This window comes from Chiroxiphia lanceolata, chromosome 2 (assembly GCF_009829145.1).
Source record: "Chiroxiphia lanceolata isolate bChiLan1 chromosome 2, bChiLan1.pri, whole genome shotgun sequence".
In the NCBI taxonomy this organism is placed as follows: Eukaryota; Metazoa; Chordata; class Aves; order Passeriformes; family Pipridae; genus Chiroxiphia; species Chiroxiphia lanceolata.
Window position 1 is genome coordinate 97,465,629 of NC_045638.1, and position 27,077 is coordinate 97,492,705.

At 44.8% G+C, this 27,077-nt stretch overlaps 1 protein-coding gene across 1 annotated transcript; it reads right to left on the reverse strand.

Moving 5' to 3' along the window:
• Window positions 1–1,597: 1,597 nt before the first annotated feature.
• Window positions 1,598–15,126, reverse strand: LOC116782887 (phospholipase A2-like). The gene is made up of 4 exons (XM_032679943.1): window positions 15,084–15,126; window positions 11,710–11,875; window positions 4,911–5,017; window positions 1,598–1,835 (listed from the first exon to the last, which is right to left on the reverse strand). The coding sequence occupies exons 1-4, from the start codon at window positions 15,124–15,126 to the stop codon at window positions 1,672–1,674; spliced, it is 480 nt and encodes a 159-aa protein (XP_032535834.1). The 3' UTR covers window positions 1,598–1,671.
• Between the last annotated feature and the right edge of the window lie 11,951 nt (window positions 15,127–27,077).

Genomic DNA, 27,077 nt, shown 5'->3' on the forward strand with positions numbered 1-27,077 from the left:
CCAGCTATTTCCACCTACCCAAAGAAATCAAAAGCGTTGCGTCTGGGGTGTAGCTGTGGCTCCCATCTGCCTGTGCCTCCTGGTATAGAGGATCTTGTCCTGTTGCCTTGCTCCAGCCTACGGGCTTGTAACAAAGGCAGAAAGAAGACCCACTTGTACATAGCTACCCCCTGGCTGAAAGAACGGGATTTTGTTTTACTCTTGCCAGAAGAAAATGTAGTGTTTCAATATAAGCCTCTAATACCCTTAAAAAAAAAAAGAGATGAAAAATGTTCTTGACATGACTGATGTTCTCCACAGCCTCCCTTTCCTGACATGACAATAATTGATTCCCAGGTAGTCAGTGACAGGGGGATGTACCAATATAGGACCATCTTCTATTTGAATCAGAGAGCAGCAGCATATCAGCTCTGAAACGCGTGTAACACATATATTCTTTTGCAAAGTATGGCTGCGCCTACCAGTAAGTAGAAGTCAGAAACACTGATCCTTGCAACACAGCTCAGAAGTGTCCCTAGTGCTGGGAGGCAGGAGCATGAGGGATAACACAGCTGGGCTCTGAGCAACCTGATCTGACTAAAGATGTCCCTACTCACTGCAGGGAGATTGAAACTACATGATCTTTAACGGCCCCTTTCAAGTCAAACTACCCTATGATTCTGTGATTTAAAAAAAAAAAAAAAAAAAAAAAGAAAGCCATTTGGTGACAGGTAATGTGTTCCCACTGCACTGCAGGCCAAACCCTCTGTTTCTGCGAAGGACATGATCAGACCAGGATCTTGTCCTTAATTCAGCATATATTTTACCCTGTCACAGAATCACAGAATGGGTCAGGTTAGAAGGGACCACAGTGGGTCACTTGGTCCAACCTCCCTGCTCAAGCAGAGTTATCCCAGAGCACATTGCACAGGATTGTGTTCAGACAGGTCTCGAATATCTCCACTGAGGGAAACTCCACAACCTCTGTGGGCAACCTGTTCCAGTGAAGGGTCACCTGCACAGTACAGAAGTTCTTCCTTATATTTGAGTGGAAACTCCTGTGCATCAGTTTCTGCCCATTGCCTCTTGTTCTATTTTTTGGCACCACTGAGAAGAGCCTGGCTCCATCCTCTGGACACCCTCCCTCCAGATACTTATAGACATTGATGAGGTCCTCTCTCAGTCATACCTTCTCGATGCTAAACAGGCCCAACTCTCTCAGCCTGTCCTCATAAGAGAGATGTTCCAGTCTCTTACTTATTTCTGTTACTTATTTCACCTGTTGCTTCTCCAGCAGATGTCAGAGTAGTTAAAGTCCCCCACCAGAACCAGAGTGTGTGACTGAGGCTGCTTCAAACTCCCTGTAGAAGGCCTCATCCACTTCCTCCTCCTGACCAGGAGGCCTGTAGCAAACACCCACAATGATGTCACCCTTACTAGTTTGCCCCTTTACCCTAAATCATAAGCTCTCAACTTGCTCATTGTCCACCTCAAGACAGAGCTCGATACATTCCATGTGTTGCCTCACATAGAGGGCAACTCCACCACTGTGCCTGCCTGGTCTGTCTCTCCTCCCCATAAACCCTGGCCTGATAGAAATTCTCTCATACCATTGTTAGCTCTGGTGAAGGAGGAAGAATTTTATTGCAGCACCTTTGTATTCAAAGGGTTAGAAGAAAGGTCCTAAAAAGACTATTCTGGCCCCCCGTTTCTGACATGGCACGTGGGATGAGTCCGTCCACATAAAAAATCTGGCCAGAGGATGAAGTGTGGGTTGTATGGGGCTGCTCCCCAACACTTGGCTGCTTCTTGGTCACACAGGCACACCATTTTTTCACACTGGTCTGTCAGGTTACCTGCAAAAGAAAATGTGAGCAGAGGATGAGAGATTCTATATCAGTTGAAGGCAAGAAACAGTTTTAGGAGGAACAATACCCTGAAAAAGCAACTCTTAGGGATCAGAGGCTGTGGCAGCAGGCCCGACATGTCATGTTGTGAGTGGATCTGACCCTCCCCTGTCCTCTCTCTGTCAACAGACCAAGAGCATCACAAAGTAGCAGCTAAATGTAAATTGGCAGTGCTTATAAAAATTTGTCCAGTACAGAGCACTCCCTGCTTCTAGAGCTCTGTGATCAATGGGGGCTTAATTCAGCAGTCAGAGCTAAAGAAGAAAATTATTTTATCTTAGCCTGAACTAAAAATATTCTACCTTTCCTCAGTCAGTAAATTTCCCTTCTAATTCTTCCTTCTGCAAAACAGACTGATTTCAAAAGAAAAAAAAATACTGCTTTGAAAGGAGGAGCCTCCCATAGGCAGAAACCTGAGGGCATAGAAGCACCCACTGGGCATTCTTCACTCATGTTCCATTAGTTAATGTTACATCTCTCTCTGACCATGGCAGAGGAGCCAAGGAACTCTGCAACAGGGCCAGGTACCTGAATTTTATAAGCCAGCAGCTAACAAAACTGATCAAAGCCATACATGGAACTATAGAGAATGCAACTTAGTCATGACTAAGTAAGGACCATAAGGAACATCAAAGCCACCAGCTTAGATGGCTACATTGCAAATGACTGATTTGGGGTTAATGAACCCCATCCCACCTCTAGGTGGCTCAAATGCAGCCATTGGGCCAATATTATTTCAAAGCAAAGTGCCTTGTTTCTTTGAGGCTGCTACCATGGATTATCTAACACCCACAAAACCTCCAGTATGCAAAGTTCAATATATAATTTCATGCAAAGTTTCACTCCAAAACCAACTGCAATGAGTACAGGAATTGTTGCAGATTACACTGGACTTTGCTGGATCAACCCTGTATCTGATAAATAAATAAAGCCTGTGTTTCCTAAGCTGGTCTGAACAATCACACATTTACTGGTAAAAAGTGTTTCAAGGATCCTACCAACTAGTTCTTTAGCACTAAGGCCACTTTTTTTTAGCTACCTATCTTGCGTGAGATACCAATCTTGCCCTTCTGCTCCTTTAGTTCTTCCTATGCTGTGCTAGCCACTATCTAATGTGAGTACAAAAGTCTGGCTTTGCAGCATTTCTGTTAGAGTAGAATGATTTTTTTTGACCAGCCTCCATAACTTACAGCCTTTCCTATATTTCAGATATTTATTGAATGCAATTTGCCTACAGACTATGGCATATATGGACTGAAGAATATGGTTTTGCCAATTATTTTCATATCACAAATAAAACCACTGAACGGTGGCAAAAGGAGGAGAAATCCCAGGTAAAATGAGTTTCTATTCAATTTACATTAAAATGTCTGTGTTTATGTTACAGTGTCAGGCAACAGTCATTTAATTCCTATTGCATTGGAATGACAGTGCAAACAATTCTGCTTCTAAAGCTTCTGGACATCATTACCCTGGGCCCAGCAAGCATGCCTGGAAATTTAATTCTTCATCCCTTTTGTTTGAATGGGATCAGACACTATACCTTCGCACCCCAGTAACACCTGCTGTGTTGTAGCTTGGGGTAGGAAATATGCCTTCAGAACACATTTCTATTGTTCGTCCCCATGGGGTATATCAGGGGAAGTGAAACCTGCTGAGGGCTTGTGGAGACCAAGCCCTCATGGATGCATCTCAGGTCTTGCCTGGACGTCAGTTAGGGAATTAATGGCATTTGTTTAACTAATGCTTGTTAGCCAAGTCAGAGCAACTGCAGCCCACTGCACTCCTATGGGACAGACTCTGCACGTCTCTTGGATTCAGTGATACATCTTATATTCACAACTTGTTCCCTCACAGCAAAAAGAAACAGGATTTTTTTTTTCATTTAAAGATGACTTGCAGAGGGTATCAGTCAGTTATGGAAATGTGGGTAAGCAGGAGGGAGAGCAGTTATACATTAAAGTGGTACATTCCTTAGCCAGCACTTTGTATTTAATAGGTTGTTCCGGCACTTGGAAAAGAGCAACTGCAGATGTGCTGTGCCCCATCCCATACCTCCTGGCATGTTTTCAGCTGCTGGCGAGGCTGAGGATTGCACCAATAGAATATGGTCTTTCGATAAGGTATCTTTTAATGTTTGAGCAAGTAGCTTTGATGATTATGGGGACAAGTTTTACTCTCGTGTTTCTATTCAAACTTTCAAAGTGTTCTACAATGGATTTTACCACCAGGGACTTCTTGAAGACTTAGAAGTGACAAATACTAAGACTCAAGTCATCTGGTGCACGTCAAAACAAACTCTGCAAGACACTGACGGTCTGTGATTGTGTAATTCAAACCTTCTTGACTGGGTACCAGCTGTAGAGCTCAGCACAGCCTACACTCACTGTATGCCTGCAGCACTGAAGAGCATTTGATTCTACAAGCTTCAAAATCCCTGCTGGAACCCGGGGATTTTAGACCCGAGCCCCATATGAGGCAGAGATGCAGGCTGGCACCCTGTTTAACCTGTCTTGCAGCCATGCAAAACAGCATAGCTCTTCTCTAGCAGCACACAAGGGTAAGTAAAAAAGTGAACAGTCCTGTTGGAGGGAGGGCCAAAACTGCAATGGGAAGAGCACCCCTGTAGATCATTGCACAGCTGTGGAAAGAGGTCAGTGAGGAGCAGGCAATGCTTAATACCAGTGAGTAGAAGGTCTACAGAGAGGCACCTGCACCCCTGCCAAATTGAGATGGCTTGTGGACACCCCAACTCTCACTCTTCAGCCTGGGGACCACTCAGGTTACCTGGAATGGGTGGTGCTGGGGCTCCAGCTTTCCTCCCAGCTCTAGCTGGGGACTCTTGGCAAGCCTATCAATCCAGGGATGGGCAGAGATCTTGGCAGAGAATAGATGTTTCTTAAAGCAGCTTTGAGAGCAGCTCAGCATACACAGACCTGCCTCTGGGGCCCACAAAGCTCTTTGGTCAGCCTAGTGCTTGCAGAGGGAGAGAAACACACCCGACAGGAGCAAACATTTCCTTACCGCACCGCACGGTGTTCTGCTCACACGTCCACCGGTAACGCTGCACCTTGGGGCTGCAGCCTGCCTTCTCTGCCTTGTCGTAGCAGCAGTCGTGCATGTGGCAGCACCTGGGAGAGAATAAAAGGTAGAGTCTGGGTGTCCTCCTGCATCCTGCATGTTTGCATATACTCCAGGACGGCTCAGCTCACACACAGCTCATGACAGCACCGTTTGGCCCTGGCTGTCAGTAAATCATCTGCTGACAAACCAAGTATCCCGACATCTGTGTGAAGATTCACATCTCTCAGGAGCTCATTAATGCCATATTTGTTCCCACCACTGTGCTTCTTCCTTTGAGCTTCTGCCCTCAAAAAGGCACATATGGTCAAGACATGGTAATGTCACTGAAAGGAAGTTTTTTGCCTTCCTCAATATCACCAAGAAGCTTCATCTCTTCGGTTCACCTGAACCTGTCACATGCTCTTTGACCCATCCATTTTCTGAGGGCTGGCTACAAGTTCATCAGACTCAATGGGGAAATTTGTATCAGTTAACTTCAGATCCTTAAATGCTCTCTCTATGCATATCTGGGGCACAGTTCACATTTTCATGCTGCAGAGATCTAACATAGGTGAAAACCATTGTATTTGAAAGTGCAATTGCATTTCGCTGACCATAGAGCGGGATGAGGGTGAGTAGCTCAGCTTATGACATCTGTCCTACAGACTAGGAAGTGAGATAACTCTCACTGTCAATTACTTCAGAATTTATATAAAACTTGACCCCACTTGAATTTTATTCTGGTAGTTTAAGGACTCAAAATAAACTGCGAAAAGATTCAGCACTTAAAGAGGTTCTCTGCTGAATAACAAAGGTTGTTTCAACAAAGATGCTAGTCAGAGGCTGAAGGCAGATGGGAGTGATCTGTATTTCCAGAAGCCACCCCTGCACAATTGCTCTGACTCTACAGAGAAACTACTGTACTAAGCGGGAGGAATTGAGACAGGCTGGGTTTAGGGGTAAATGATGAGTGGACAGCTTTTAGAGAAGCTCTGGAGTTGTGAATGTAAATCGGTTCAAGAGGTTGATGAGCTGACCAAAAGGGAACATGGCTGTGCTGGGTGCTTGTAGATTACCAAACATAGTTGAAGATCTTGATTATCTTCAAGACCTGAAGCCAATGTACGAAAAGTCAATAAAAGTCTGAGATCCATCATTATGTCCCTGTGGAAAAGTGGAAAACCACTGCGAGAAGGATAAGGATTTCTTGTTCAAGAAATAGGACTTCTCTAGGGACGTGTTGGAAGCTGCCAGTACCTTATTCGAGAGCTTAGGAGCATCAGGAACTTCATTACCCTCTGCTGCAGGAGGATTTTTCCCTTTTAGAAATTGGTTTATGGATATGAGGGGTGGTGGGCTCTGTGAGGTGATAAAGCCCAGGAGAAAAAAACCAAACCAAACCAAACCAACCAACCAACCAACCAAACAAAAAACCCACCAATTTTTGAAGTGCAAAGAAAATTCACCACTGATGCAAATACTAATAAAAATCCCTGGAACCAGATCAGGTGAATCAGGTGAAAGAGACAACAGATCAAATTCAGCCTTCATGTAACCTCTGTGATTATATGGAGGTTGTGTTTAGTTCAGCCTGCTTTCCCTACTGACTGAGGTCCCAATTTAGTGGTTAAAAGTAGCAATTTCATCCCACAGATGAGTCTGCAAACTAAATGCCTTTTTTCCTCTACCTACGAAGATGAAAGCTGTGTGAAGATTACAACCAGACTGCTCACTGCATTGTGAAACATAGAAATGTAAGTTAATTGTAGCAGACATTGTGGCATCTTCCATGCCAGCTCCTCAAAGGACTTTGGAAAGGGACTAAGCTCTATGGGACATACATATCTAGAAGTTTTCCCATGAGGAGTTGCAGCAATTGCTATAATTGAGAAGACCTTACCCAGCCTATGGAACCAGTTCTGTTGGACATGACAAGAGTAGCAGGCTGTGGGTCAGACCTTTGTTGGTCTAGTAACACTTGCCTCCTGGGCTTGTCCTGAAGAGGTTAGACATGAAAGGCTAAAGGAGAGAAGAACTTGCAGCCTTGTGGAAAGTGTGAAAGTCTCGGCTTTCTCCAACATTTGAGTCCATATACAATGTGTCATAAAATATGGCAGGGATGGACTAAGTCACTGAGCTACAGCTGGGGTATGTGTCATCTGGAGGATTTGCTGTAGCCCAGGGCATCCTGGCTAAGACCTGAAGCTTCAGCAAAGCCTAATCCATCCTCAGGGGGATGACAGAGAGCAGAGCAGGCCCATCATCAGTGTCTCATATGTGGGACCCAGTGCACAGGAGGCCATGGTGGAGAGCCACAATCAGGCTGAGCTGAGGCAGAGTGCCAGCTGTAGAAATCATAGAATCGTAGAATCAGACGGGTTGGAAAGTGTCGCGACGGAAAGCTCTCAGACACCTTAATGTAAGGATCCAGGAACTTCTTTTATTGAAAATTGACAGTAGCTTAATATACACTCTATAATAGGCTCATGAATATTACAAGATTAGGCTCCTTATTGGTACACAGTTAGGTGGTGATATCATCTCAATTGCCTCTCATTGTTTACACAGGTGGCTCGTTAAGGGTCTTTGTTGTGTTAATGCCAAGCTCCTGTTTTTCAGCCCAATTTAGAATGCCCAAGGACATTGCTGCTTTCTCATGGCCCTGCTGTCTCAGAGTTCTCACGGGCCTAGCTGGACTTTAGCAGCTCATACATGGCCTTAGCCATGCTCATATGTCCTTGCATTTCTAACCAAATCCTCTACAGGAAAGGACCTCTGAGATCATCAAGTCCAACCCTTGATCCACTACCACCACAGTTGCTAGACCATGGCACTAAGTGCCACGTCCAGCCTCAACTTAAAAACCTCCAAGAATGGAGAATCCACCACTTCCCTGGGCAGTCCATTCCAATGTCTGATTACCCTCTCTGTAAAGAATTTCTTTCTAATATCTAACCTAAACCTCCCCTGGTACAGCTTAAGGCCATGCCCTCTTGTCCTACTGCTGATTGCCTGGGAGAAGAGACCAAGCCCCACCTGCCTACAACCTCCTCTCAGGTAGTTGTAGAGAGCGATGAGGTCTCCCCTGAGCCTTCTCTTTTCAAGACTAAACAACCCCAGCTCCCTCAGCCTCTCCTCATAGGACTTGTGTTCAAGTCCCTTCACCAGCCTCGTTGCTCTTCTCTGGACCTGCTCCAGCACCTCAACATCTTTCCTGAACTGAGGGGCCCAGAACTGGACACAGGACTCCAGGTGAGGCCTCACCAGCACTGAGTACAGGGGCAGAATCACTTCCCTGGTCCTGCTGGCCACACTGTTCCTGATACAGGCCAGGATGCCATTGGTCTTCTTGGCCACCTGGGCACACTGCTGGCTCATGTTCAGCCTCCTGTCAATCAGCACTCCCAGGTCCCTTTCTGCCTGGCTGCTCTCCAGCCTCTCTGTGCCCAGCCTGTAGCGATGCAGTGGGTTGTTGATCACAGGGTTTGTGAGGTCTGGGGAGTAAACCAAGAGGCAAATTGGGAAAGTTGGTGTCAGGGATGGAGGTACCTGGGGAGGAAGAACAACATGGAGGTAGATGGGCAAAGGAAGGTGTTAAGAGCCTCTGCCAAGGGAAAGAAACTGTTCTTCATGGATAGTCAGAGGGTACAAACACAAAAAGAGGTAGGAGAAGAGAGAACAGATATTGCTGGAGTAAAAAGATGGTCTGGGAATCAGGCAAGGACAAGCAAATAAGCACCAGAGCGGTGAGCGAGTTAGCTGTGAGAACTCACTGCTCCTTATCTGGCTTGGCAAAATCAGGGAGAATTGCATAAATTCTGCAGAACCACAGGATTTGGGACACAGTTCTGTTTCCCCTTACAGGAGTTCCTCCTGATGACACCCATAGCTGCAGCAGGGTGACATGTAGCTTACACCAACTCAAAGTGAGAAGTTTTTGGCTCATATTTTACAAACATCTGTTTCAGATGTGATGAGATGCCAGGGAGCAAAGACTGAGGAAGCCTTTTGTTGTCCTTTGCCACCTTCAGATAGTCCCCTCCTGTCTGGAAATGCCCTTTGCTGCACCTGGGTCAGAGTAGTGTTAAGCTTTTAATAACCTGCTAACACCAACACAAACAGAGCCAGCCAACACCACGGCAGAGCACTGGTCAGCAGGTATGGAGAACAAATACAACTGTGTCATCTAGATAGTAAACAACCTGTTCATCACCTCTGGGCTATGAGACAGCCCTAATGGCTACAGACAGCTCCGGCTGGTCCCCAAGGATCAGCCGGCCAGACCCCTGCTGTGGAGCAAAGGCCAATAAAGTAAGAATTTGTCACATTGTATTTGTCATGTTAACAGCCCCATCATTGCTGTGTGGCTTTTTCTTTTGCTTTAGCTTTGCAACAGAGGAGAAATCGTTCTCCTTCCTATGCGTTTTCCAGGACTTAAAGGTTGGACTCAATGATCTTAGAAATCTTTTTCAACCTTAATGATCCTATGACTTAGATGAGTCATATATGCCACCCTGCCTCTCATGGCATTGGTGTTTTCAGGGAAACACTGAGCACCCTCCAGGTCCTGCTTTACAGAATAGGTGCTGCAGCAGCCGAGGGAATCAGAAAGGAGAAAAAAAAAATAATCTATTTACGATGTGGAAGAGATGCTATTATGTCTTGAAGTGGTGAGACTAAGAGTGGAACAAAAGGGAAAAGGTAATTACTGACAACACCACATCAAAGTCAGTGTGTGGAATAAACCTTGTAAAAGGATTGCCCACTTAGCGGCTTTTTCTTTTCAAATAAAAGAGAGGTGCTTAGAAGCATTCTAGCCCTGTCTAGACATATTGACTGAGTTACTCACAAGAAAATTACTCCTTTTGTAAGGGTCTCAGTAACAAACCTAGAATGTCAAGAGAGTGGGTAATTTCAGACAGTGTTTGTCATTCATGGCCAGTAGTTTTGCCACTCTGCTTCCTTTTTTTTTAGAATGGCAAATGTGGAAAGTAACGTGGTCACTTTCACAGGCGTGGAGTACTCAACCACACTGATCTTTGCAGCAGTTCTCTGTAACAGATATCAATATTTCTCTAGCAAACAGAAAATAGAATATTTTAGGGCTAAATCTAGTGGGGCATTGCTGGTTCTTCCCAGCTAAATAAAACCTCCCAGTTTTTCTATTGCAGCCAAGCATTGCAGCTAAGGAATAATAATGACTGTACTTAAAGGATCAAGCTTCCCTTTTACAAACTATCTGGTATTTTGAGGCATTTCCAGTTGCAAAGTCTCATTTTCTGCTTTTAGGATAAAATCCATATCCAATGGGATTCAAACAACAGCAGAAACACTGGCTGCTGAATATGTGGCCATATTTTACTCTCTGTTTTTCAGGAGTGCTGACTACTTGCATCTCCTGGAGTCACATAAACTTGGAGGTCACTCAGCCTCGATGGAAAACAGCTTTTAGGTCCCTCTGCTCAGCCCTTCAATAAAAGCAGTACTCCAAATTAGTGAAGTCATGTTTTACTTTAAAGGCTTTATTATGAGAACTGGTAAATGGTAACAGAAATAATTAAACACCTCACATCTTCTGCTGTAGATGGTGATAAGCAGATCAAGAGATATTACTAAAAGTTAAAAGAAACCTATACACCTGAAAGCTATGACCCTTTGTAGGTAGTTACTCATCATTTGTGAGCCCCATAGTGACTGTTCATAGAAATATTTCACAGATAAAAAAAAGGGGTATGATGAAATGGCTTTGGGAGAATAACATCTCACTGCATTAATGAAGGCAGCTCCATTAGTTTTAAGGGACAACTTTTTTTTCATGCCCGCAGAGGAGCTGGTCTTTAACCTTGACATCTTTTCTTCCTTTTTTTTCTCTCCCTTTTTCTTACCCGGCAATTCAGCAAAATTTTGTAGCATTTGTGAAATGTCTCCAGCAGCCGGGGATTCTGGAAAGCTCAGTTTCCTTTCCAGTGAGCTGCAGACCACCTTCACCACTGCTAAAAGCAGGGCTTGCTTATTATCAGTAAGGCCTGGTGTGTTGACTAGGTAAAGACAGACTTGTGTGCTCTGCCTTTGGTATTTCAAACTGGATGAGATTGCAAATAACAGGTTCAGAGCACACAAGAGTCCACTGTGCTCAAGCTTTACATGTATGCTAATCACAAAGTACACGAAAGAAACATGATTACAACACTTCTTAGACACATTGCTTGTAGTCTTGGGAATAACAAGCACATCATCTCCCCCCACTGATGAAGAAAAGGGGAAATAACATCATACTCCCCCCCTTGTTGTTCTTCCCTGATTCAGTGTGAACTAACAGGCAATGAAGGCAACAGGTTTGATTGATTCCTCCTTGCAACAATCTGGATTTCTTCAAGAGAATAAACAGTGATATTCCCATTGCTGACATTTTAAGGACCTGGGTTAAATAACCCTCCAAATACCTTGGATCACTCTCTTTTTGTCAGGCAGAGTTTACTCTCTATGAATACATATTAAGCTATTTCAGGAAATTGTATCCTGGTTTCCCCTTTGCCTTCTACCCCACATAGCACAAGGTCTCATCCAAAAGGAGGTTAAACCCTCATTCAAATCCCAAGTGATATGTGGGTCCTTACCCACAAATCCCCAGTACTGTTCATATATACTAAGTTCCCTCTCCACAAGGCAGGAAATGAGTCCGTGGAGACACAGTAGTACAAACAGGGAAGGGTGGGGAGGTTTTCACTGCTTCTGGACACATAGATGATGTTTTTCTTACCAGTCTGTTTTATCTTTAGGCCAGCCTCGTCCTCCCAGTCCACAGTAGCATCCATAGCCAATATATGCCAAGGGAGACCGTCCCGTGCCACATGATATAGCTCCAGCCAATTCAATGATTCCTCGAGTGTGCAGTGAATGTGATTTTCCCAGAGCACCTTTCCAAACTGCAAAGACAGGACATGGCTATACAAAGGAATTAAACTCACCTGCCACTGATTTTCCTACAGTCCTTAAAGGGAAGTGGTTTTGGTTTTGACTGGTTAGTTGGTTGCAGCCCTAACAATCTAACTAGCCATGACATTCAGCTGGTAAGGGGGACTCTGCAGGAGGCTTTGCCTGAGGTCTGGGGTGACCAAGAGGTGGATGCAGAAATACCCAAGCAGGCTACTTCTTCTAAGAGAGCTCAATTCAAGCAAAATTTACTATTTCTGGTCGACTAGTCTGTGATTGCAGCTCTATTGCACCCAGGAGCAGCGTGCCTGGTTTTGCAGATCACAAAGCTCAAGATGCTAAGCTTTGCAGGGCCTGAGCTGGCACCGTGCACAGCCAGCTAGGCTTCACTGCACCCCAGAGCTTCCAAACCTGGGAAAGTTTTCCAGCTATGCTGCGGTCCCAAGTGGGACGTGAAGCAGCAGAGTACAACCACGCAACCAGACCTAACCTGGACTCTCTGGAAAAAAATGAGGTTTCTGTGTTGCCCAAAATTTCTTACATTATCTGCTATCCAGGATGTTTTAACCCATTCTCCAGGTGGCAAAAAGCTGACAGAACTATTAGTTTGCATTAAGGGATAGCTACAAGTCCCTGAGCCTGTATAGTACATACTTTGTCAAGAGTATGTACTATAGATATGTACACAGAGTGCCCTACATTAGCCAATAGCCATGTATATATCACCTTTCTTTTGACACTTTGGAAGTGCTGGCAACACTTGCATCCACTTCCATTATTGTGTTCCACTCAATTCGTAACAGGTTGGCCACATTAATTTGGGGGGAAAAAAAAAAGAAAGGAACTCTATGTCAGCTGAACTGTCTGAATTACCACCCAAGCCAGTCTGGAGATTTCTGAGTTACAACTTTTCAGTGTTGTGATTTCACACGTTAATTTGGAACTTTTTTGGAAACCACAGACTCTGCAGTACTGTTATGGAAACCAAGAGTACTCTGCCCCTAATACTCAAACCACTGTGATACTCAGCTGCAAATGCTGATGCTAATCATGCTAACAATAGTGACAAATAGGAGTATTTTATGCCCGGGCTTACTGTGAAGGACCAAGTGTGCTTTGCTCTACTCTGTCCTGAATTGCAAAACAACTCACCAGTAGCATCAAACCCCTCAGACCAACAGCCTAACCCATGTGTTTGTCCTACCAATGCACAACCACTCCAAAAAGAAACAAGGGGACTTCGTGGCACGCTTGGATGGAGAGGGAAGTGATGCCTGGGAGCTGGGAACTTGACACTGAAGTTGCTTTGCCACCTGCCCCTGGTTATTGCAGCACGCTTGACCTCTTCAAAGCGTTGTGCAAACATGGACTAATTAATCCCCTAAACCACCCAAGGACTCAATACTATTATTAAAACAGTTGCTTTCCTTTTAAAACCTAGCCTCTAATCCCCTTGCTTGGGCCTCTCCCCACATCTTCTGGGCTAGCTCGCCCTCTGAGCCCAATCCAAGTGCTGGCAAGGACAACGAGGGTCTCTCCTCATGAAGGACAAAGCAGAGCTTTGTTCCCTCTCCGCAGCCCAAGCCCCCAGCAGGAACTGGCACTGTCCTCCACTATTTTCATCCCTGTCCTCCACCATTTTCACCCCGGTGATCGCACCTCGGGCTGTCCCTGGCAGGGCACGGGGTTTCAGCAGAGCCTCCCTCTGCTTCCTGGGGCATTCCTCGGGGATTAAATGCACATTCCTGAAAAAGTAACAGCGCTGCTCACCTAAACACTACTTGAGTGTTCAGGTTGCGTACTAAAAACACATTATATGGGTGTTATTCAAAACTAAGAAGACCACTTATTTTCCTTGTCTAAACAGCAGGGCTTCGGAGTTGGAAGGGGGCTCAAGCTCTCAGGCACCTCAGGGGAAATCACAAGCAGTAAGCTGCTTTGGATTCGGGGAAATAATTCATGCTTTTTTAACCTGTTGCAGTTTGCAGACCCTGAAAATGTTCCAATGGAGACAAAAACTTCTTTGTAGGCTGGCTCCCTGACGAGCAGTTTGAATTTTTTATAGTTATCTTTCACTGGCCTTTTAAGACAGGACTGCTGGACTTGGTCTGTTGGCCACTGGTTGAAAATGATGTAAGGTAACTGTACCTCACCCAGAAGAAGAAAGGCCATTCTTCTTTTGGGGATATCTCTGAGGATCAAGGAACTGTAATTACAGTGCAGATCTGCTCATGAAGTAGAGTGAAAGCCCCAAAGGAAATTGAGTCCAAAAGACTCAATTAGTGTGCTTAGGGCTGCATGTTCTGCAAGAGGCATCCAGGCAGCCTCTGATGTTCTTGTTCTTTGAAAGCTGCCTGGATTTTGAGCCAGCAGCGGGTTGCTGCAGCTGAGAGGTCAGCCCCAGAAAGTACATTTTAATATTCAGGTGCACAGCTAATAACTTGACCAAGAACTGAAATTACTTTTTCTGTGCTGGGCAGCCAAGCCAGTACAGCTAGGAAAGCCTAGAAAAAGTCTGAATCTCTGCAGTAGCCTGCATCTAGCCACATCTCCCACTAGGAGCATGTCCAATCATTAGTTGTACTACTAATGGAGCAGTGGAGCACCTTGGCTAGGAACATACCTGCAGAGAGGTGAGCAGAGGTGGATCTGACAACTTACACTTTCGATGTCCTTCTTACGCTGGCAGCCTTTAGATTAAAGCAGAGTTTTGCTTTTTATTTTGAAACTCTACTGCAGGTATAACCCCAGACTTACCAGTTTACTGTTGTCTCTCTGTGTAGGGGCTTTATGTCATTTATGGCTTTTATAAACAGACTTCTTAAAAATTATTTTAAATTCAGATTAATTGAAAACTGCTTACTCCATAGTCACTGGTATAAAAAGAAGGTATTTTTATGAAACACGGACACCAAAAATTCTGTAGCAGAAAACTATTAAAAAAGAAAATGACCTGTGTCATACAGCCCCAGCTATGCAAACCATAGTCAGGGCTGGGAAGTGAGGTGGGCAGGCAGGTCACTTACACAGCCCCTCACTGTAAAGTTGAAAATTGTCCAGTGACGCTTTTTTTTTTCTCACTTGGCCAAATCACACCGAGGTGCCTGCTGTGAAAAAGGCAAAGCTGACGGCAAGGGGAGAGGCTGTCCCCAGACAGGGGGGAGGCATGGCAAGGCAGAGGGACCGAGAGGTGGTACTCACCTGCCTGAAGCAGCATCAGTATGAGCAGCCAGCGGGAGCCCATGGGCAGATCACTTCCACGCTCGTGTACTTCGGGGTTCAGCCGCCGGCACTCCCGGCAGCGCCTCGCCGTGCTGCCAAGTGAGCCGAGGTGTGGTTGTGCTAAACAATCCTCCCGGGCTGCTGCTCCAGGGTTTATATATACATGGCTCTGTGCCCGTCTGAAGAGAAACACCCTCTTCTGCGATGTCCCTGAGCCCCAGCTCGGGTCCAGTCCCGTCCCCGCAAAAGGCTCCTTGCTGCGTGGGGCGAGGGCTGGCTCTGTTTGCCCAGCATCACCTTTGGGAGGGAGGGGCTGCTGGAAGGGCATTAGGGTGGTAGTCTCTGGGACAGCCCAAGACACCAGGCACTAAGCCGGGCTCCTTCTTTAAGCTGTTTGCTTACAGACCCTGGTTAACCTCTGAGTAGCTGCGGAAAAGGGAAGCCTTCAACCGGGCTTTCTGTGGCTTGGGCTCGCTGCTGTGGCATTCCCCCGGCAAGGATTTTCTCTTTTTATAGATCACTTTCCAGGGTATTTTTTTTAAAATTATTTTATTTTAAGACTGATTATTTTTCATGTTTAAAAAAGAAGAGACAAAACTATAAAAATCCAACAGAAAGAATACTGTTAAGTGCAAGTGCCCAATTATAAACTGACCAGCAGAGCTAATTCTGCACCACTCTGAGGGAAAAATACTCTCTTGGCCTATTGCTGCACCTGACCAACATCAATTGATTTCATGAAGTCCCATCAGTATGTGGGTACCAACCAGGTAGAAGACCAGCAGCTGGGGCCAGTCTCACAGGGCCAGCTGAGCTCTGGTCACAGCAGGCACCTGGATTGGAAGGTGTTCTTCTCATTGCACAGTCTCCACTTGTACAGGGTCTCAGGCAATGTGGGCACGAGGGATGTCCAAAGTTATTTTGCCTTTGGGCTTGAAACAGCTCTAAAACTCCCACCCTTCGTGGTGCAGCAGCCACCTTCCTTATTGGAGTCTAAATATCTGCCCCTTCCCTGGTGTGGGCAGGATGGGCAGGGTGGGCTGCTCTGGTGGGAGAGGAAGGGGAGGGGAAGAGGGCAAACAGCCCTCTTCCCCTGCATGGCCCAGGACTGCCTCAGCAGCACCCCTTGCCTGAGTTGCCCATGGCAAAGCTGTGCTTCCCTTCTTAATGGCATGGGTTTAAACATTTGCTTTCTAAATATTGGTACTCAAATCAAAGGTCATCAGCAAGTCATTTAATGGGCTTCCTTCTGCTGAGTCCTGCCCTAGTGCAGCTGCTGGCACTCTTTGCCAAGCAAGTTTTCAGGATACGGTATATACAGGGCAAATGAAACAGAAGAACTGAGCAAATCTCATGAGCACCACTCACCCAGTTGCTCCCTGCACTACCTCAGAGGGGCTTGGGAGGAGCTGCACAGCTTATTCTTCTGCCTTTGGAAACTCCCTTCAGTAATTATTAATTAACTCAAGTAATAATGCCAAATCATACAAAATCAATGAATCATAGAATGGTTTGGGTTAGAAAGGACCCTAAAGATCATCAGTTCCAACCCCCCTGCCACAGGCAGGAACACCTTCCACTAGATCAGGTTGCTCCAAGCCCCATCCAATCTGGTCTTCATCACTTTCAGGGATGGGACATCCACAGCTTTTCTGGGTAACCTCGCCACTCTCACAGTAAAGAATTTCTTCCTCATATCTGATCTAAACCTACCTTCTTTCAGTTTAAAGCCATTCCCCCTCGTCCTGTCTCTACACTCTTGTAAAAATATCCCTCTCCATCCATCTTGTCAGCCCCCTTTAGGTATTGAAAGGTGATATAAGGTCTCCCCATAGCCCTCTCTCCTCCAGACTGAGCAGCCCCAAGTATCTCAGCCTGTCTTCATAGGAGAGCTGCTCCAGACCTCTGATCATCTTCATTGTCCTCCCCTGGACTTGCTCCAACATTCCACCTCCTTCTTATGTTGGGACCCCAGATCTGGATGCAGTACTCCATGTGGGGTCTCACCAGAGCGGAGTAGAGGAGCAGAATTACCTCCCTTGGCCTGCTGGCTACGCTCTTCTGATGCAGCCCAGGACATGTTTGGCTTTCTGGGTTGCAAGTGCACGTTGTTGGGTCATGTCAACCTTCTTACCCACCAACACCCCCAAGCCCTTCTCCTCAGGGTTTCTCTCTCCATTCTCCACCCAGCCTGTAATTGTGCTTGGGGTTGCTGTGTATGTGAGCTGTTTTTGGCAAATGTTTAACCTTAAGAATATAAGTTTGAGGAAGGAGAATGCTGGAGGGCAGTTGTGCTGTGACCAATGGCTCTGTGGACACCAATCCCGTGGAAGTGCAAAGAAGAACACAGGCTTTGAAACACCATGGGGGGCCTGGCTGAACAACATGCCCTGTTAGAGCAAGCTCCAACCCTGACAGGTGCTTGGCAAGCTCTGTTCTTTAGTGGGGACCAAGAGGGAGTTGTGAGGAGCCTCTACAGGTGCTTTACAGGATTCCTTGGGTCCCCAAGCCTGGGAACTTCCTCCAAGGGCCGAAAGTTTCAGATTATAAAGTTTCAGATCACAAATTAATTCTATTCTTCCCATTCTCACAGCCCCCCAAATAACAGATGAGGGTTTTTACCCCCCATTTAGCAACAAATACTAAATAAATAGAGACTCCTTTCATAGCCAAATATATTTGCAGTGTTTGAAGAAGACTTCTGCAGGGTATTAGGGAGGGATGTCCAAATTCAGCCTTAAAGTGGGAAGCAGAATTAATGTATTGCTTCCTTGTGATTGTTTCACACCACTGACTGGTCAAGTTTGTTATTTATCTGTGCAAGTACTGGTTACTGTTGCCTAAGTTAATGGGCATATTTATTAAACAGTATTAAGTGCTAATCACGTTCTTACTATGTTATGTCAAAGGCACTGAGATCAGGAGGGTATTTTTTATTACTGTTTAGGGAAACAAAATGAATTCCCTGATCCCACCCCTTCATGTGCATTTTGCATGTTACCTGCTTGAGCTCCACTTCTCACTGGTGACAAGAGGCAGCACATGAGGCTGTTGGATATTATCTCATCAAACTCAGCTATGCAGATTACTGTCTGTCCAAAACTGCAGGTGCAATAAACTTACTTTGAGCCTCAGGTCACTTGCGTGGGGCAATCGATCTGTACTGTTGGAGGCCTATTTCTTCAGCTCTGTTGAAAACAGAGTTCCTTTGGCGTGTACCACCAAACCAGCTGGCCTTCAGGAATGATACTACTTCATGCTCTTGGACTTGTCGTTGAAAGACAATATTACGGAAAAGTCTTCAGTTGAAGGGGAGAAGAAATTTCTAAGGACTCTACAGTTTTTAACAAAGTTTACCTAACACAGTTCAAGGCGTCAGATCTTCTTGTAGAAGCTGGGCTGTCCTTCACCTCATGGAGTCTGTTCTTCTTCAAATGAAATACCCAGACACCTCTGTGGATGTCACCACTAACCACAAGAAGAGGTCTCTGCTCAGTACCAGCAGAAGGAATGATGCTTTTGCTGCACAGGCAAGGGTTTTTCCTATAAGGGGCAGGGGAGGCTTTCTTGCAATACTGGATCTGCCTTTCCAAAGACTGGTTTGTAGGACTAAGGAAACTGCAGGATACAGAATGACTGTTTGGGTAATCAGATTTAGAAGAGAAAATCAGTTCTAAAGAGAAAAAAACTCCACGTTACCTCTCAGGAGGAAGAAAAATAACTCTAAGACTGCCACATGATTTGTGGTGACATAACCAGTTACAGAGTTAACATAGCAATACAATAAGCAAACAGTCTTGTTTAATATTGACTTCCATGGAAGGTCTGCACATACTTTACTGCTGATACAGCTCAGTCAGACCTTGATGAGGAAAGACAACATTATTATTATTTCCAGTTTCTAAGACAGCCCCAAAAGGAGTTTTAAAAGTGGCTTCTGGTTTGTGGATGTCCAGTATGTATCTCCTTGAGCTTCACTGCTGCTGTGCACCGGTCTCATCTTGATGGTAGCATTTCTGAATAGTGAAGCTGGATGTCTCCAGCCTGCAGCACCCTCTCAAAGTCAGTGCCTGCTTTTGTTGTCAATAGTCAGTCACACACACACCTCTCTCAGGTGACAAAGGAGAAAGGCCACCTCTCTCCGACTTTTGCTGTCACAGGTTTTTCCCAGCAGAGTCTCAGCGGGTGCTGTCTCCTGAACTGACTGTGGGGGACCTTCCCCTTGGAAGTTGTTTCTACATATGATGTTCCCATTCTGCACACTTTCTTGCGGTTCTCCCATGAAGGAGTGGATCTCATGGTCCATATGTATAACTGCTGGAGGAAAGGAGGCAGAGCTGATACAAGTCAGAAATGATGAATAGTTGAAACAGGGGGGTAATGTGATACGCTGAGGGAGCAGTAGCTTCTTCCTTATTAGCACTGCTGGATATAGGGTAAACATTGTGGGCCATGTGCTGGAGAAGAGCTACACCACCCCGGCAGGCTGCCTTTCCATCCTCATGGCTGCCTCCATCCAGCCCTCGTGAGGATCTGCCACTGCTCAAGCTCCATTCACTACACATGAAACCCAGAACTGCAACCCTTCACACATCCCTGCCACAGGCCGTGGAGAGAGGAGATGCAATCCACAGAAGGGAGATGGGGTGCAGGTGTCCCCTTGTTGTGCAGTCACTGCAGATGGGTACAGGCTCTGGCTGCCTCCTTCTCTTGTCGCTGGAAATTTCAAGGCTTTCTGGCTTTAACAGTCTTCCCAAGTGTTAGCGACACTATCTTTTATGCTGAGGCCTTCAGAAGTGTCCATTCCCTAGTTCTGCCCCCTTTGCTGTAGAGTAAGCAGCTGTCCTGCAGCCCGAGGGACAGGCTCGCTCAGGAACAGAGAGGTTCTTCTGTCCCCCAGAAACTGTTGAGCTTTCGTGGGCCTCACATAACCTACTGCATCTGTCAGGACAATGGGGCCACGACTCCAAAAAGGTTTTCAAGACTGCAATCAATGTCCCTTGGCCACAGATAGCCAGGAATCAGAAACGTAGCATGCCCTGGCAGTGCAGAAACCTGCTGCCATCACCACCTGGGGGCATTGCTGTTGATACAAACCAGGGAAAAGTGCATCTCCTTGGAACCCCACTGAGCACTGCCTGTAGTGAAAAAGAGGCATATACCATCAGCTGAGCACCCTGAGACAGCTGGCTTTTAGTTTGGAGCCCTGGTGACAATTCCCACTTAATAGAGAGGATATATGGCTGTATCACCAGGATTAAAGACCACTTAAAATGGGAACAGGCTGAATAAAGGTGTCTTATTTAAATACTGACACCCTCTCGAGCTGCTTAGTCTATGAGATCCACCAAGAGTTTTGGCTATTTTATCCAATAGGAGACCCAGGGAACACACACACATGGAGATGAACATACACTCTGATATCCCAAACAAGCTCCTGAAATGCCCCTGAGTTCCTTGAAAAGGAACGACCAACATAAATGTCTGTGTCCATTTAACAGGAACCCCTGTTGGAGGCAAACTTGAAAGACCCATGACACCAAGATTCATGATACTCATCCAGACTCTGAAGCCCACTAAAATACTTGTTTTGATGTGTCAGTGTTTCAAAGTCTGTTGTTTAAAGTCACAGGCAGTCCTCAACAGAGCAAGATTACATTTTTCTTTTCTGATCGTAAAGGTAGTGTAAACAGAGGTGTGTTCGTAGATCCTCTTGGGAGACAGAGGAAGGGATGGCCTGGGTGGAGAAGGCGTAATACAGATCAGGAGCACATAAAATTATTATTTCACCTTTGCAGGTATATTTCAACCCTGACAACTCTAGACCACAGTATATTCCAGTGCTGCCTAACTGTGTAGTCTGCTATGCAATGTCTGAATTAGCTTCTCATTTCCCCATTGTTCAGGCTTCGTTTTCTTTTTTTTTCCAATTGCTAAAAGATTTTCTTGCTTCTACACTTGCCACCTCATACCTCTCTCCTTTCACCTTTTCTCCCAACCTACCACTTTCACCTACAACATCATAAACAGCTTGAAGACTCATGCTGTTATTGTCTCAAGCCTCAGGCACCAATAGAGACAGAAAAGTGTGGGGTTATTCTTTATAGAAGGCTTCCATTCATAACAGCAGTTGGTCTTGTTTAGATCATGGAGCACTTGGGAGCTCTGAATTTTCCACTTTTAAGAAATGGGCGACTAGAGACTTCCTGAAGAAAAGAGGATAAAACTTACAATACCTCTGCTCCATTATTCAGATTGTTATACTAGGATGCACCGAATACATAGATTAATGTCTTTTATTTTTCATATCTCAGTATATAAAGAGAAAGCCAATAATTGGCTAAATTTTAGGTGGTGTTGCTACTCCTACAGGAAATGTGAAATCATTCCCTGAACATACTACTACGATGATTCACCATCTGTTTTCCTGTAGCCTTTTTGTGAAGGCTGGCCATGAGCTCAAGGTTACTGTTATGGACATACTAGAAGAAACACTGGAAAATAAAGGCTTAGCTGCTCTCTTTTCTTGACATGAACCAGTGCTGCATATGGCAAGTGAAACTGTGACAGCAAGCTTTTAAGTGTTCCTGGAATCCCTCTGCTGTTCATCACACCACGGTTTCATTAACTCATACATATGGTTAAGCTTATATTAAAATTAAAATACCCTAGAAACTCCTCTTTACTATTTCCACAATCACAGTCTGAATTATCAAGCCCAAGTTCAAATGCTGTAACTCACATGGTTAATATCCTTCCACAGGCCCTACAAAACCTCTCTCTTTCTAAACACATATACACACCTGCACTAACACACATATTTGCTACTGCTACCTTATTTTGTTACATGACTCACCACCTCTTTGCTGCTGTGGAAACTGTTGTCTTTAGAGTTCCATACTTGGTATATTAAAAGGTTTGGAAAAAAAAGAAGAAAAGGAAAAAAACATCAGGACAGTGAAAAGAGCTCCACCCTTCAGGAGGAAGAGAGGAGATGGCTTTGCAATTTGTTCTGCTGGGATGGCAGAACTGAGCTGGTCACTGTGGTCACCTAGTTGGTTTGTGTTTCCTTCCTCTCTGACCAGCCCCTAGCTGAGGGCACTCTGCCTGTATTACATCTACTCTTCAAGCTTTGTGCTTGTAGCGGGTAAATTACCACATTTGCAGTCCCAACCCTTTCCTCCCTTACATGACAAGGGTTTATCTGATCAAAGCCAATACGTTTTTGCCCAGGGACAGGTTAGGTGAGGGCTGGATGCTGCTGTGCTCTGAATGCTGAAGAGCTTAGTACCTCCTGTGACCAACATTCCTTGAGATACAACAAGGATCTCCCAACACAGGAAGCTCCCAGCCCCAAAGAGATCTCAATTCTCAGTAAAGCTGCCTCTTTTATATTCAGCAAATAATCCTGATGAGGCATTTTGATTATGACTTCATGTAGTCTCTTGCTTACAAGTATAGTTTCAACCTTTACCTGGCTCTCTTGCCTGTTTCTCATACCAGTCATAGTACTTACAGTAAACCTAAGACAACACTGAAGGACACAGATAGTGTATTTATGATTTTACGTAGTAATATATGATTAGAATGCTGTTGGTTGTGAGGTGGTGGAATGAGATAGCAGGCTGTGCCTGATGAAATGCCTTATCACTTCATGGATGTCAGTCATCACTTGGGAGTTCAGGAGTTCACTCAGTTCTCAGTACACCAAGAAACTGCCTGCAATAAGAATGTTTGTATAGTTAGCAGAAAAAATCTGCAATGATAAAGAAGTGGATAAATTATTGTGGGGGTGTCTGGCCTTCCGTGCTGGGCAGCAAAGAGTAGGTCAGCTCTGTACAGCCCTAGTTAAAATTTCTACGTTCTACTTCAGTGCATTTTCTCTCAGTCAAGCCACTCACCCTTGCCACTTCGCTCCATTGTACATTTGGACTTTGCGTATTTTCGTTGTCTCTTTTTGCATCTTGTTCCCATCCATATATTCCACTGGACATCAAGTCCCTGATCTCTATCACAGTCATATTTTCACAGTAAACAGCATCTGTCTCTGCCCAAAGGCATTCTTCTCATTCTGGACACTTTGATACATGTTGCAATCAGCTCCTGAACTCTCTGACATAAGACTTATTGAAGGTTTCAGTGTCTTCATAAATGATGCTATATTGAGCACTCAATCCATAGTGAGAGTTTGAGATGCATGAGAAGATGAGGCTTCTCTTTTCTCCACTCAGAAGAGTGAGTGTGAACACTGGTAAAGTTCATGCCACTTCTTTGTTTACTCACAATTTCTATGTGGCTTCTACCTGGAAATTAGCTCAGAGGTGACTCGATGGATGTTTGCTTCTAGTTCTGTTGGACTGAGGACAGAGATCCCTTTGGTTCTCAAATTCTTCTGTTGGGCAGAAAGCATATGATGAAAGCTACAGGCATGGGTTTTTTTGTGGGGACTTTGTCAGCCTTGTATCATAGACCCTTGAGATGAGTAGGTCTGACATGCATGCTGTTGCACTTACTGCTCAAACATTTTAGTTTTGCTTTGTTGGCTGCTTCTAGAAGACACAAGAATAATTCAACCAGTTGTTTTCACAGTCATACAAATTTTCCTGGTAGATGACATTCTAATATAACAGCTACTGTGCTGTGAGGCTTCATGTATTCCCCAAGTCAGGTCCTCAGGAGCATTCTCAGTCCCTCTGTTCTGTTACTAATGTTCTTACCACAGTAGGGAGCACTCTATCCAAATTGCTGATATTTATTTTTGGTACCAAATTGTAAGAAAATCATGACTTTTATCCCAATGAGATGGTATTTCTTTTGTTGCATGCATCTGGCAGTCAACTCTTGAGGGTATTTTGTTTAAACTGTTTGAATGTAGCCAACCATGCGTCTTGGCTCGGTTTTCACAGAATCACATATTGGGTAAGATTGGAAGGGACCACAGTGGGTCACCTGGTCCAACCTCACAGCTCAAGCAGGGTCATCCCAGAGCACATTGCACAGGATTGCATTGACAGGTCTTGAATAACTCCAGTGAGGGAGATTCCACAACCTCTCTGATCAGTCTGTTCCAGTACATGGTCACCCGCACAGTAAAGAAGCTCTTCCTCATATTCAGGTGGAAATTCCTGTGCATCAGGTTCTGCCCTTTGTCTCTTCTCCTCTTACTTGGCACCAAGAAGGACCTGGTTCCATCCTCCTGACAACCCCCCTTCAGATAGTTACAGACACTGACATTATATACATGTCTCTCCATACTGAGGAGCCCAGGATTGGACACAGCACTACAGATGCAGCCTCACTAGGGCTGAATAGAGAGGCAGGATCACCTCCCTCAACTTGCTGGCAATGCTCTTCCTAATGCACTCCAGGATACCATTGGCCTTCTTGGCCACAAGAGCACTGCTAACTCAAGGACAGCTTGTTGTCCATCAGGACCCCCAGGTCCTTCTCCGCAGAGCTGCTTTCTGGAGGTCAGCCCTCAGCCTGTACCAGTGCCTGAGGTTATTCTTCCTCGGGTGGAGGCCCCTGCATTTGCCTTTGCTGAATTTCAGTTGGTTCCTCTCTGTCCATCTCTCCTGTTGGATCATGTCGAGGTCCTTCCGAAGGGCTGCACAGCCCTCTGGGGTATCAGCCACTCCTCCCAGATTTGTGTTGCCAGTGAACTTGCTGAGAAGGCATCTGTCCCTTCATCCAAGACATTGATGAATAACTGAAACAATACTGGGCCCAGTATTGAACCTTGGGGGACACCACTAGTGACCTCCAACTAGACTCTGTGCCATAGGGCACTGCCATTCAGCCAGTTCTCAATCCACCTCATTCTCCACTCACCCACTCCACGCTTCCTGAGTTTGCCTATGAGGATGTGAGAGACAGCGTTGGAAGCCTTGCTAAAGCTGAGGTAGACAATACCCACTGCTCTCCCCTCATCCATACAGGCAGTTGCTTCACCGTAGAAGGCAATCAGGTTGGTCAAGCATGATTTACCTTTAGTGAATCCATGCTGACTACTCCTGATCTCCTCCTTCTCATCCATGTGAAGAGAGATGGCCTCCAGAATGAGGCACTCCATTACCTTGCCAGGGATTGAGGCAAGGCTGACTGGCCAGTTGGTTACTTGGCTTTATGTACTTCAGGACAAGGACTCTGTCTATTTGCCTAACTTCTTCTCTTACTTTAGGAATACAGGTTATTGAAGTTGGTTTTTTTCTTCAAAAAGAACTTCGTAAAGCTCTTCTGGACTGAGTGACACAAGCAGTCTAATTCTTGGAGTAACTTATCCAAAAGTTGTTACTTGTGTTCTTTCCAAAACATTAAGTTTTTCTGCAGCTTTGCTAGAGAAAAGCCAAAATTGCACGCATGCTCTTTCAGTAGCAATTGTTTTGTCTGTAAATCTACCAAGGTCATCACTTGCCAATTGTTTAGCAAGTTTAACTGTAAATAAATACATCCATCAATCAAAACATATTTCTCAGTAATCGCTATATTCCCTGATATTTTAACCTTTAAATTTTCCTTGGCATTGCAGTTTGGCTTTCCCTGGCAGAGTGATAGTTCGTCCACTGTTTAGTTTAAATTTAGCTTGGCAAGTTTGCTATCCTCTCTTCCACAGCACTGAGCACGTCTTCACACATTTCAACCACTGCCAAATTATGTGTTTGGTGCTTTGTTTCCTGTTTGTACAGCGAGTATTTTTTCTGAGACTACTGCTGAATTAATTTTTGCTTATTGGCATTATGTTAATGCCAGATATGACCAAAATCTTGTTTTCTGAGTCATGGCATACTTTCTTTGAAAGAAAGTTCTTCTTTCATGTTCTCTGCATACTTTTTCTGGCTACAGTTATTATACTTGGCTAGTGGAAGAACATTTCTGGATTTGCATTGCTTACTACCTACACATGGTGAGAGGTGTCAAACCTGATATTTTGCACGTCTGTAGTAGTGTACTTGTGCATTTACTTTAACTTGTATACTCAGGGCTCTGTTGTGCTCTTTGCCCAGCTCTCTCAGTACCATCACACAGAACTTTAATTGGAAGCCTGATATTAACAGGCCAATGGCAGGGTGCTTTGTGAAAAAAAGTAGGGATTGGAAATGTTCAACTGGCTGCCCCTTTCCCTTCACCAATATTTTGTTACTCTTCATAGGATAATGCCTCAAATGAGGTAAATGTGTCAACCTCAAAGCACTGACAACTGACAAAGCAACATAATCCTAGAGATTAAATGTGTTGGTGCAGTGATCTCTGGGGAGACAGTTCTCTTACTAAGATTTTCTTTGCCTCAAAAACAAACAAAACCTCAAAGCAAAGCAAACCCCACTGAAAACCACAATGTGGTTTCAAAACCAATTCCCTATACCACTGACTGTAGGCAAGCAAAAAAGTCTTGAACTTTCTCCTTATTTTTCTATAAGATTTAGGGCAAGATTTTGAAACAAAATTAACATCTAACACTAAAACCCTAAATTTTTATTTAAAGCCCTTAAATGTGAGAACTGGTCATCAGAGTTGAACTCAACACTGTTTCCCTCTAACTTTTGAATACGAGACCTACTCCAATCAGCTTCATATACCCACAGAGCACAAAGTGCACAACACTGTCACATTGGGATGCTAGAAACTTCCTTCAAATTTGATTATTTCCAATTGGACTGGCTCTTCTCTCCATGGGCTTACCTGCTCATGATTTTAATTTTCTCTTCTTGTTTGTTAAATTTTGTCACTATGAGAAGATTTGTGCAGCGTTGGATAACATGAGCTGGGAACAGTTCAAAGAACTCATCTGGGAGAAGTCAGTCGCTTATTAGAAAGAACTTTCATTAAAATATAAAGACACAGAGAACAAAGTGGAGCTCAAAAATGAAGCATCTCTGATAAGGCATCATGACTTCAGATAGGGCAGAATTTTTTGTTAGACGAACAGTTTGATGAGAAATAAGTATTTCCTATTTTAAAGATAGTTCTGTCTTA